Source organism: Propithecus coquereli, unplaced genomic scaffold (genome assembly GCF_000956105.1).
Source record: "Propithecus coquereli isolate 6110/MARCELLA unplaced genomic scaffold, Pcoq_1.0 Scaffold250, whole genome shotgun sequence".
Classification (NCBI taxonomy): domain Eukaryota; kingdom Metazoa; phylum Chordata; class Mammalia; order Primates; family Indriidae; genus Propithecus; species Propithecus coquereli.
Genome location: NW_012148064.1, coordinates 952,088 through 965,810, shown reverse-complemented (window position 1 = coordinate 965,810; position 13,723 = coordinate 952,088). Strand labels below are relative to the sequence as shown.

Genomic DNA, 13,723 nt, shown 5'->3' with positions numbered 1-13,723 from the left:
TATGGAACTTTTATTTAATTTTTTTTTCCATAGAATGTGTACCAGATCTCGTGTTCTATGGAAAATGCCTGAGTAAATCTGAATTATATAGGCTAATAGGCTAGTTTTCCATAATGAGGGGAGTCATTTTCATGAATGCAACAAATAGTCTTTGTGTCATGTGGACCAGTGAGTTGACTTAGATATTTCATACACTGGCAATATCAGCAAAGGTAGATGAGGCCTCCTCTTGAAGAACTCTCAGTTTTAAGATAGAATAATTCATCCCCAACATAGTTTTCTTTAACATAAATAACTTAAACATAGATATTGCTGTATATTCACAGCATTCAATAAAAATCATTGCACATAGTACATATTCAACAATTTTCTTTCAATAAATAAACCTTTATAAGGAAGTATATAGCTAGGTGGACGCTGCTTCAAGTACCTTTCATACGTCTGATAGTAGAATGCCAGCTATTTATTCTCTTTCCATATCATGTCAAATCACATTGACGTTGGACGAGAAAAACAATTTATGTTAACGTTTAAAAATGAAGTCAAAATTTGCAGTGAAATGGAAGTCTCCTAGTTTGCTATTGTATTTGAAAAGTATTCTTAACAAAGTAAGAAATGGGACATTTCAATTTGTTGTTAGTGAGAATGCTTGCTAATCATTTCTCAATGTTTCTCCTTGAGGGCCTGAGACTGTAAGTAGAGTTGCCTAAAGCGCTTGACAAATTCACAAATGTCCGGTGTCTACCACAGGCTTTCTCAGTCAGAATTTCTGGGTGCAGGGTCTGGGAAGCTGTGTTTTTAATAGGAATCTTATCAGATACTTAGGCAGATTAAATGAAAGCAACACTTACAGCCATCAAACATGACCAGGTATGATTCAAGCATAGACTATAAAATAGTAGGCATCATCAAGGAATTATTTATCTTAAATAATGTTTCAACTTCTGAATTAGAAGATGTGGTTCAAATCATAACCTTCATAAAACTTGATGCTTCATAAAGCTTAGGAAACACATCTGAGGGACAACCCATGTTTCATGGTAAGAGAGGAGTCTACTTAAATGGAAATATATTGAAATGTGTATATATACATGTATGTGTGTATACACACACACACACACACACACACACACACACACACACACACACACATCTTAAGAAAGACTTAGTGCCACAGAATTTTATCTTAGCTTGAAAAAAAATCTGACTTTTCTCTTCTATTTTGTAGCGAATTCAATCAAGCAAAGAAAACCCAGACTGCTGTTGCCTCCTACCGAGAGTGGCGGTGGCAGTGAGTCTTCAGTTACCATCCTCAAAGGGGACACCCTGCTGCTTGAATGTTTTGCGGAAGGCCTGTGAGTAACCTGACTCCTGCTCATGACTTTGTCCATTGAGTTTTGTAAAGAATTAGACACCAATTAAGAATGTGCTTGCATATACACTTTTCAGTTATTTCCTTTTTTTACAATATAAAACCTATACTTTATTTCTGAAGGAAGTAATTTGTACTTCACTTTACAGAATTCAGGCAGTAACTGAGATTGACATAAAATTAGATGTCTCTGTCAATTTGTGATATTGTGAATGGAGGGGACGATGACAACATTCTCCTTAGCTAAGTCTAATGTCATCCTTAAAGCATGAGGTTGTTAGCAGTCAGCCCATTGCTATCGGTACCTGGTTTCTCTCTCTGCTGTATTATCTTGTCCCACTCCTGTTTGCAATGCTACTAGCTCTTCTCCCTTTTCAGGTTCCAAGGAACACAATTTATCTTATATTTTACATTGCTGTTCTTTGTGCACAAGGAAGTCCAGACCATATAATTTAAGAGAGTTTCACATCAAAACCTAATTAACTGAACTGTCTTCACCCCTGAAAAAGCAATGCACTTTTTCAAATCTTCCAAGAAAGCCATAAGGGACCTTACTTGGTCACCTCTCTTGAAATTGTTACATGTATTAACTACTGTATGTCTGTGTAAACAGGGACCATCTTATTTAATATTTGATCCTACAAGATCTCCTGTTTTTACCACTATAGTTCCTCCCTAACATTGGGAATACCATGGGAAAATGCATTCCATCTTCCCGGCACCAAGTTTACTGATTTGAACCATTATCTGTAAGCTAAGGGCTTTTGGGAGTCACATTAGTAGACTAAGATTTGAAATTTTAGCGATCATATTCATTCATAACTCAGTGTATTTTCTGAATGACTAGTTTTAAATTAGATCATGAAGAAAAGGAGTAGATTTTAATCATTTTACAGCCCCTAAGCTTTGTCAATTTCTCTCTCCATCCAGCAAAAATGCCCAGGTTACTTTTCTGTCGTAAATAGCCAATGTGTATTGACATGAGTGAGTTAGATGTGCCATGACATGGCCTCTGTTCAGGAAGTTTTTTCTCTGTATTATGAATGAAAGCCTCGTGTTCATTTTGAATCCTGACGGTAACCACCTGTTCTACTGGTCATAGTCACATGTGTTTACAGTGGACAAAATTAAATTCTTTCAAGGTTCATCACTATTTTTGGTGTTTGGGCAGGGCAAACCTTTCAGTAATTCTTTTTTCTTATTTCCCACGAATGCCATCATTTACCTCTTGAATTGGCTGGCAACTGTACAGACTGTCCTCAAAATAATAGAAACACTCTCATGGGCTTTTTAGAAATGAAGTGTCATGGAACAGTATTTAAAAACAAAGTGGACATGAGAACTTGCTGTCCTTGGAACATGAAAATTCCTGATGCACTGTCATCAGAGTTTTCACCTGACGTGTTTTCTTCTAACTTGCCCTGGGTTTGTGTTGGGTAATCCTATCTGATTGGGTCCTCTTTCAGGTGAAGGTGATATATTTTTAAAAAGTTGTTTAGAGTACATTAAAACACTTGTTCTAAGAGGTTTCTAAACTACAAACCTCCCCTAGTAACAAAAATAATTATAGCTAAGACATGGTGGGGGCCAAGGCCTTTGGTTCCCTGAAGGTTCACTGGAAAATCACTGACATGAGGCAGATTGATTAATAGGAGAAAAGGCACACAAATGTATTTAATGTGTATACCCAGGAGCCTTCAGAATGAAGACCCAAAGAAATTGTCCGTTTTTATGCTTAGGTTGAACAAAGTATAGACAGCAGTGTGGAAATATGATTGGACAAAAAGGACATTATCTAATGCTAACTGATTGAGTGGGGAAACCCAGCGAGGCCTGTCTGTCTAGATTCCTCTTGGCCTCTCTGAGCATGCTTTCCTTCCTTCTGGGTGTGGGACAGGACCCTCTCTGGAATGGGGGTCTTATGACTTACAGTCAAACAAGGTAGATCAGATAATTTCTTTATGTTCAGCATTTACACAGAATATTTTTAGGTTTTATGGCAGGCTTTCGAAAAAAGGGGTTCTGGTTTCTATGACTTGCCTTGGAGAAAAGGAATTCTAGTTTCTGTGGATAGCCACAGGGGAGAATGGGACTGAGACAGGAGGGCAGGAGAAGGTCAGAGAAAAACTTTTGCTTCTGAGGCTGTTTCTAAGGACTTCATGTTGGAATATTATTTTCTGAGCCTAATAACATCCTGCTACTATTTTGTGTCAAGCACTACGTTTTGCACTTTACATTAGGAGAGGAAGGTATTTATTCCTCAGGAGCAAACAATAATAATATTATTCCTCAGGAGAAGGACAAGCAAGGAGTCCTACTTTCAGTGAAAATATTGCATTTGTACACCAATTCATACTCACTCATGACCTGTGAAACAGCCATAGCTGCAGACTCATCTGCACTGCACAAATTGTTTGGTTTTGTTGTGTGAATTTATGAGTTTCAGCTAGGTATGATTCTATTGCAAGATGCTACTTTATAAACAAAGAAGTATATAAATAAAAGTTGGCCAGACAAGGACCTGAACAAAAATTTGAGATTGTGATATAGTGTATATTTGTATATAAAGGGGATTAAGCAATATATTTTTCCTCAAAATGTGTTTGCTCAAATACTGTTAGTAAATGCTCCTTAAATTTAGAAAAAAATAAAAGAGAAAAAAATTGGTGAGAACGTAGCTGAAAATTCTTGCCACGGTATAGACTTATCCTGAGATAAATTATAGCTCATGTTCACCTAATATTTATAAATAATCATTTTCTTTTATTCTTTCAGGTAAAAGGTATAAGGAAGTTAGACTAGTTTTCAAAGACTAGTGGGTAAAAAGAGATCTTGCAGAAAGTGAGATGCTTACACTATTCACTATACACACTAAGTGTGTACTCATGAAAAACTGCTGTTTTTGGGGAACTGAGGTCCAGAGCAGCCCATAACTTGGCAAGCTGCCATTTTGACAGATGGAGTGAAAAACAAGCAGTTAGGAGACCTGGGTTATGCACCCTGTTAGGCAGTGCACTCAGGAAGCCAGCAGCTAATACACTCTCACAGCCTCCTGTCTGAGCATCATTACTGTTTCCTACAGAAGTTTGTCATGTGTTTTGAGCTTGGTAAAGTATATGATCATTGTTCCAGATCTGTAAGGCAGGTTAGTATTTGGGACCTTAAAAGGAGGGGGAAAAGAGTATATATGTGTAGATTCTAGGGCCTTCATCTTTACCTCCAATATTTTTTGCATGATAACTGAATCATTTTTATCATTCACTATCAATACAAATAATTTGAGAACATTGACACATACAATTTGAGAGAATTGCTCAATTGTTAAGTAGCAATGGATCATTTGACTATAATCATAGATTCTAAGAATATACAATTGGGAAGGACATAGATTACAAAGTGCCAAATAACAAATACACTGGTAGAAGAACATGTTTAGAGTAGATGCATTTATGTTCTAATATGGCATTAATTATTCCAGTGACATTAAGCAAATTAATTTCTTGGTGCTTCAGATTCCTTACTGGTAAACTAATGATAATAATGCCTACCTTTAGAATATACTCAGTAACTTAAAACTATTAATGATAAAAAGAAATACTGACAGGAAAAAAGAAGAATCAATAAAATTAACAAAATTTTCTTCTATTCCCTATATAGCCCTACTGAGGAGGAGGGAAAAAAAATTATCCATCAGTTAGAATCTGCCATTAATACTTTCTACATAATTTTTAAATCAAATAAGTCACACAGGGTACTACTTTTCCATTTATTTGGTTTTCGCCAGAAGGGATTTTTTCTTAAACCCAGCTGGTGTGATTCCCCAGTCTTATTTTCCTCCCTACTATGGTTACAAAAATTATCGTGTTGGTGTGTGACAAGTTATGACTCTGGATTTTGTTTTGTTTTTGCTGTTCAGTTTGTTTGTTTTGATTGGGTGAGCTAATATTTCAAAAACCCTAAGCAAGGGAGATTTGGTTCATTCCCTCTTCTATTTCCCAGAAGGATGAGAAAACAACTTGGGTAGCAGTGTCTGTGCCACAGACCTCAACTTGCCCTAGAATGGGCTGTTCGTCAGTCTAACCAACACATTTGCTTTCACATCTGAGCCACATCCTCCAATATCAGCTGATGTCAGCTTCACACGTTTAAAGGGGAAATCATTGCTTCTCTCTGCTGACTGTTGGATCCTGCTTTACTGTATTTTTCAAACACACAGGGAAGAGGGCTGCTGTCGCTAGCCTCTGCAAACTTCGTACAGGGAGATTTTCATACTTGAAAAATATCTTGTAATATTATTTCTTTGGGCTCCAATTATTTATCCTTTATCCAGCCACACCTAGTCAGCACTTATCCCCCTTCATAGAGGACAGAGACAATTTCTGAGGTAGTAGACTATTAAAGGAACATTCAGTGAAAGAACTTGTTTTAATGTCAATGTTCACCATTGGTGGAGGTAAGCATGTCTGTCCACTGGTAAGGTTGATGTGATTCAGTGGAATCTGAGCACATATGTAAAAGCAACTTGATAAAGGATGTGTCCTGAGGGTTTCTTTATATTTTCCACTTAAAAAATGTAATGTCCGTTTGTCTGTTTGTTAATCTTGCAGACCAACTCCACAGATTGATTGGAAAAAAATGGGTGGTGACTTACCAAAAGGAAGAGAAAAAAAAGAAAATCATGACAAGACTTTGAAGATAGAGAATGTATCCTACGAGGACAAAGGAAATTATCGCTGCACAGCCAGCAATTTCTTGGGAACAGCCACTCACGATTTTAATGTTATAGTGCAAGGTACATTCCCCATATTGGTTTATTATTCTACCTTAAAAAAAAGTGAATTCATACATGTAGTGGGCCTTTGCCTCTAAATCATATATATTAAAACAGATCAACAGTTTCAGCTTTTAATCGTAGTGTGGACAATTATATTACACTTCAATTAAGCAGGTTTGTCATTTATCTCCCAAAAGCACATAAAAGAGACAAATGACAGGAAAATATCTCATGATGGGGATTAAACACAGACAATTCATATGATTTGTTCAAACAGTCATTAAACTTAGTTTCCTGTATCATCACATTATGAGAAATGATTTTATTGTAATATACATATGGCACTGCATAATATCAAATCATAAAAGAAGCAGTAAGGATTACAATGGAAGAAAGAATTGAAATGGGCCTGGAAGAAAACTTGGACTTTGCTTCTTAATCCTGTAATTAACTTACTGTGTCCTTGGTCACTTTATTTCACGTTTCTATACCTCAGTTTCTTCTTTAAAGAAGTAAGACAGGCAGACAAATCATTGTCTTAACTCTTTCAAGATACATTTTTTGGCCATTTTTTGGGTTCAGATGATATTCAATATGTTATTTATGGGGAAAGAAAAATAGACTATGGTCTGTATGCTATAAATATGAATAATAGTTCCCTATCCAAAAGTGCAAAAACCACATTATATTCAGGTCATCTTCCCTCTGTAAATCCAATCATTTCATTGTGGTATTTGTAGAAATAAGTAGGTGATGATGGCATCATTTTTTAAAAAATGGGGCAGCCACGAAATGTAGATATTGGGGCTGCACCTGGTTGGTAGGTGTGAAGGTCATCTAGTCCTCCTCTGAATTTAATTGATGCAGACTACTTTCTATGGGTCTGATCACACTGAGGCCTTCTACCTACGGTTTAGTTCATTGTATTGATCAAATTAATGGAATGATTACTGCATTTGTACTTATTTAGTGCTGTGTACTTAACTATTGAAAGGAATTGTCTCTTTTAGGCTACCATTTAGTGACCTAGTCCTCTAGGGCACCCATTAATATTCCAATAAGGCTCACCTCTTAAAGCTTCAATTTGCACAGAGAACACCTCAGTAATGGCTTGTTGTTTTAATTAATGTGGGGAAAAAAGACTCAGACACAAATTCCACTCACAAGTAAATATTAAGATAATTGATTTAGCCAGGTTCCTGTTTGAAATAACACTGTGTTTCCAAGTTCTCTCCATAAGGAGTATTATTAGGTAAGATAGGAAGAACAGAAAACTAAAGATGAAAATTTTATTTTCTTTGGCTTGACGAAAGCAAAACCAATGTAGGAGAAAGCCCAATATTATGTATTAACATCGACATCTGCCAACAGTGATATATTCCTCTGACATTAAATTATTCACAAAGAAATTCAGAGAGGAAGAGTTTGAAGGATTTATTTTATGTGTATTTTAAGTCGTCAGCTGATGTTTCTATGTAATTTGGCTACATCGTGCAACAGGGATATTTTTCTATAACCTGCCCACAGCCCCTCCACAGCACACTCACATACTCACGAACCAGACGTGTCTAATTGTTAGCTTCTCCTGCTGCAAGTTGCTGACTGTTAGAAATCCTTCCAGATGGCTGGAACATTGCTACGGTAGCTGAATATTTTAACAATCTGGCCACGGTTTTCTTGACTGTAAGACTGGAGCTTTCAAAAGAATTGCAAGGGTTGCAAAAAAAAAAAAAAAAAAGGAGGGAGAGAAAATCAGAGATGTAAAATTCATTATGCAATTTAAAATGTTGACTGCAGGACTCCAAAGGAATGTAGGTTTCTTGAACAAATTGTTTTCACTATTCATAAAACACCTATTAGCACTATTGAGATGTAAATAATGTTTTTATGAGGAACATTTAATCCTTTCCCCTTAGTGAGAAACTACTAAATGTACTCTCAGTTGTATGTTTTAGGAGTTTCTCTTTACCCACATATGTGAAAAGCGAATTGAGCTTAAGAAGTCTTTTTTTTAAAGTGTGAAAGCAGTAAATATAACCTTCATTAATCATCTGGATGGATGAGTTCACTGTTATTCAATTTTCTTCTGCCTTCCTGCACCCTCTCCTTTTCCTTTTTTTTTTTTTTTTGTCTCTTTTATAGAAACCCAAATTAAATAACAAAGACTAGCCATATGGGAAAATGGCAATGCTATTGTGTCATTTGAAAATCTAGTCCATTCTGGAAACACCCATTGTGCTTAAGTAAAAGCATGGATTGTATTGTGTCTTCTCTGTATGTGGTATTTCTTCGTTATTATTTAAACACATGTTATTTAAGCTATAATATCCTAAATAGGAAGTCAAACTGCATTTCAAATTCTATAATACATATATAAGCAAAACCAGCCAGGATGTCTTAACTAAGTACAATTATATGTTCTAGATATCCATGATGTGAATAATTAGCCATTGTAATTATAGTAAAAAGAGATATGTTAGAATGGCATCTAAAACATACTAAATCCAGAAATCAAAATGTGGTCACAATCACACTTCAACAGATTATTTTGAAATAAACTTCCATCAACAATTTTAATGTTATCAATGTTTGAATCATTTAAATCTTTTGAATTTTAGTAAGTATAATAGAAAAGCACTTATATATAATTATATATTCATAATATAATCCAAAATGATTTTGCATTTTCAAAGGATGTCATAAACTCACATGTAATTCAGTCATTGATAAACCTCATTTTCAAAGAACAAATCTATTCCTAAAAAAGTTGCAATTAAATCCAATGTTTGTTGAACCTAACAATTTTTGATTTATTGGCATATAGATATTTAATGGGAATCTGTGACAAAACAGTTTTACTAAAAAAACTACCATGTTGTACATTTTATAGACACAAAATTTTATGTTTTATTTTGTTTTTCTATTGTTAGATATCCCCAGTTAGCTTGCTTATTAGATAGTCTCAGTGTTCAGACATTTTCATCTCTGTTTTTAGCAACATAAATTCATCGTCTTAATTTTGTATGTACAATTATGAGAAAATGGATAAAGTTTCAACATAAGTAATTTTCATCAGGTACAGTGTGTCCTAGGATAATAGATAAATAATAGGATTCGATGATGATGTCTTTTTCTCAGAGTTTTTGATTTGAAGGCCCAAGAAGAAGCTGTTTCTGAGCAGGACAGCCTTGAAGTCTCTCTCAAATTGCATGGCAAATCTACTTCTGCTTAGGGTCAGCTTACTTTTGTGGAAGAAACAGGGATGAGAAGTATACAAATGTTCAAGCATTTACAAAGAAAGCTTATGAAGAAAGGGTAAGGTAATGTTTATTGGTGAAGCCTAGTGAATGCTCAGAACTTCTTGGATCAGTTGATAAATACAGGGAGAGCTTGGATTTGGAAGCACAAAGTAACAGCTGATAAATGGAGTTGGTCTTTGTTCCTATCTTTTTTCCAAATTAAAAAGATAGCAATGAATTCCAAACAAAACCACATGGCTTCAGAGTCCCCATGCTGCTCATTCATAGGTCCTGTCCACATATCCATGGAATAGCAAGAACAGGAAATGTGGCTTCTTCTGTTGGTGACCCAGCGCAGGTTAGATGACTTCTCCAAGGTTCAGTCCTCTGTCTATAAGGTGCTATGGTTGGATCAGGTGATAAATTAAGTACCTTTCAGCCCTGACAGTAAAAGATCTCAACACAGACACTAAGGGATTAATGAAATTTGTAAGATGAGAAAAGAATTAGAAATGGAGATTTTATTATTCATGGAGATTTAGAGAAATAACATCATTGCTTTATTTTCTTTATTTTTAATGCTCTAAAAGCAATAATTGTAGTTTTCTACTGTAAATATGATAATGGTCATGTTCATGGAACTTTTTTCTCTAATTTACAAATTTTTTATTTTATTGTGGTTGTATGAATCGACCCCACCAAAAAGTAACAATAGCATCAAAAAATACAAAAAAGAAAAAAAAAAAACCTTTGCCTCGGAAAGTGATCTACAGTTTATAATTTGGGCTATTGCATTTTAAAACAAGTGACTAAATGTTTACAGATGGGATAGATTATGACTATATATATTTCCGTTGGAATTTAACAATTAAGTCCACACCCTGTGGAATAATTTCAAAGGCACTTATCTTGCTCAGACTTGAACTTGCCAGTGTTATTTGTATACTTTCATTTCTACCCATGAATTTATAGGTATTTTCTTTTCACATAATCCTCTTTTCTCTCCTTTACTTTAAAAATTATTTAAATGACATTTTTTATTTTCTGCCTACATATATGTTTAAAGAATTTCCTTTTTGACTAAACATGGAAATCTAAAATGTCTGGGAGAAATAACAAGCAACACCTGATGGGAATTACTGTCTGCAGGTTTTGTGCAATTTTCTTTGAAATTAAATCATCCAAACCATCCACACTTCAATCTAAACCTTTTATTTGGTCCTGACATTCGTTGGATGGGGAACCTGTGGCCTTGGGGCCATGTGTGGGCTTTTGCATCCTTGAGTGCGGCCTTTTGACTGAATCCAAATTTTACAGGACAAATCCTTTTATTAAAAGGGGTGCTGCAGAGAAAGACAAAGATTTTCTTGCCTCCTTTGGTGCTCAAAAAGAACAATCTTGAAATCAGAAGGCTACAGGTTCCCCACCCTACGATTTTTTCCTCTATTCTTTTAAGTGAAAAAGGCTAAATGTTACTTTTAGAATTCCCTCCCTCCCCTCTTACCAAAAAAAAAAAAAAACCCCAAAAAACAAAAAACAAAAAACTTCTTGGAAATGATGTTTTCCAAATGGATTAGTTAGATAGATATTAAGATGTGGGTATATAAATGCTATATATAAAGTCATTAATTTAAAAATATTTAAAATAAAAGTTGAAAATTTTAAATAGTTTTATTTTAAAATTTCTCAAAATATAATTCTTGAGTATTCACCTTTTTTAGATGCCATGCTGCAGCTTGAATAAGCTGTAGCCAGCACTAAATAATGTTACCATCTCCTTATTCCTCCGTCATTGTCTTTTAGTGGGATAGATATTTGTGTAGCTAAATAAAATACAATATAACTATTTTTAGTATCTTTATTTATTATACATGCTGAGTCCAAATTAAACACACACACACACACACACACACACCCTCATACTCCACAAAAACAACTCCCACCTTGCTTTGAGAAAGTTTATCAAAAAGAGCTACTGTGGAACACTTAGTGGTGTCTTCCCTCTGCTGGTGCGTAGTAGAAATACAGGCCTTAACATTTTGGACCTTTGACGTGGATAAAATCTGATGAGCTCTTCGCTTTGTTTCCAGAGCCTCCTCACTGGACAAAGAAACCTGAGAGTGCCGTGTATAGCACTGGGAGCAACGGGATCTTGTTATGTGAGGCTCAAGGAGAACCTAAACCCACAACCAAGTGGAAAGTCAATGGCTCCCCAATTGAAAGTAAGTGAAAACACCAATTGTAATGCGGGGCTGAAGGTGCTGTTTGATGGCATTATTGATGGTCAGACCCCCTGGTTATGTGTAAAGTGGAGCTGGGAAGTGGCTGCATTAGCAGGACAGGTGTCACTAGCAAGTCAGAGATTGCCTCTTTCTAAGCAATTTGATTGTTCAGACCTGATATTCATGGAAGAACCATAAATAATGTTTATACTGGTTAAGGCCTTTCATAGACTATATATGAAAATAAAGTTTTTTTAAAAAAGGCAACTGGATGAGAAAGAGGATACATCCAAGGAGGAAAGCCAATTGTCGCTCCTGTCCCTGAGAAGAAACAGGAACAGTGACCTAGTGGCTGAGAGCACAAGCTGGAAGTCAGGCCCTTCCTTAGACCCAGACAGCAGCGATGCCCGCCCTGGGCTCTGCCCTTCTCAGGGACCTGCTCTGTACATCCTCTGGTCCTGCTGGTCTCCCTGATGTGAAAAATCCTCAGGGACAAGGAGACATGCCAAGCCTGAACCTGTGCCCATTACGCCTGGCTCCCTGCCCGTTCTTGACCAAGCTCCAGTGCAAAGATCTGAAAATGCCTTTGTCTAGTCAGCCCTGAGCCCTTTCCAGATGGGCTGAGCGTGGAAGGGCAGGTGTGGCTCCGAGCTGAGGACCTACTCTTGCCACCCCACCAAGCCCCGGCATACACCTCCAAGGAGCCCCCTGGTCCTGCACTTGAATCTAGCTCAGGTCATTTGGAATGCAAGCAGGAGGACAGAACATATTTTATGTGTCAATTGATTAGCTCCATTGAGAGTGGGTACAACATTGAGACACATGCATATAGGTTCCATTTGTCCTTTTGCCCTGTGACCCACACGTGTCTAGGATGAGCCTCCTGGTGCTCCACAGAGCCTGGATCCCACCTCTACTGTGCACCTTCCTACCTGTATGATCTTAAGCTGCTTACTGAATCTCCCCAAGCTTAAGTTTTTTAAACTGCAAGACGGAGATAGGGATACTTGGTTGTGGTGGGATGAGAAAAATAAAGTTAGCCGGTTAGTGTAGTGATTTATCTGTAGAGCACTGTGGTAGTTTATAAACTCTGGAGCCAGACTGCCCGTGTTTGCATGCCGGCTCTACCGTTTCCTTGCTGTGTGATTGGGAGTGTTACTGGTCCTCTTAAAACCTGTCTCCTCATTAGTGCAATGGGGGATGTGCATAGCCCTGACTCATGGGGTTGTCATGTGGATTAAAAGAAACACCACACAGAGAATGCATAGCTCAGGGACTGCCACACAAACAGCAACCCCAACGTATTGTTGATAATTACTGTTTTCATGCAGCAGACACTCAGGAAACCTTAGCCCTCATTATTAATATCTTCAAATTTGAGACTTTTCCCTCATCTCTTTAGAGAACAGAATGAGAAATTTTTTAAAAATGACGTTTTGGGTAGATCAAAGGGAAATGAAAACAATTTTGTGCATTAAAAACGTTCAGATTGCTGGAATAAACAATTCAGATTTCCTTGACCATAAAATCATAAAATTTTATATTTGAATAATGCTGGGCTGTTTCCAAAAACCATTCACAAATTACTTTGAATCTCCATAAGAACCTTTCAAGGAGGTACTACTGTTCATATTTAATGGATTCATTCATTCAGTAATATTTATTGAGCACTTCCTATGTGCCAGGCACTGGGCTTCTAGCTTGGGCTACAGTGGTGAATACAATGGACAGAGTCCCTGCTCTGCTGACTCTGACGTTCTAGTGGGGCGAGTCGGTCAGTAGGAAATAAGCAGGTGAGTGTGCACTGCAGTGTGGCAAAGCAGAAAATAGCTGGGTAAGGGGAGAGCATAAGGGAGGTTCAGGACCTAGTTGCTATTTTATTTTAAGATAATGATAGTAAGGCCCCCGTGGCAATTTACCTTTGAGTAGAGACCTGCAGGAGGTGAGGAAGTCAGCCATGCATATCTGTGAAAGCACTTTCAGGGTGGAGAAGTGAGTGAGCACAAAGCCCCAGAAGGATGTTTGAGGTGTTGAGGCAAAGAAAGGAGGTCCCAGTGGCTGAAGCCCAGAGAATGAGGAGGGGGCAGCGCTGGGCAATGAGATCAGCTAGGAGGGG

General features: G+C 36.9%; 1 protein-coding gene across 1 annotated transcript in view; it reads left to right on the top strand.

Moving 5' to 3' along the window:
* The window catches only part of CHL1 (cell adhesion molecule L1-like), a 110,551-nt gene that overhangs the window by 37,500 nt on the left and 59,328 nt on the right, over nt 1-13,723 (top strand). Inside the window, exons 4-6 of the mRNA XM_012646860.1 lie at nt 1,229-1,355; nt 5,980-6,164; nt 11,476-11,607. Of these exons, the coding sequence (XP_012502314.1) occupies nt 1,229-1,355; nt 5,980-6,164; nt 11,476-11,607 (444 nt within the window). The remainder of the gene's footprint in view (nt 1-1,228; nt 1,356-5,979; nt 6,165-11,475; nt 11,608-13,723) is intronic.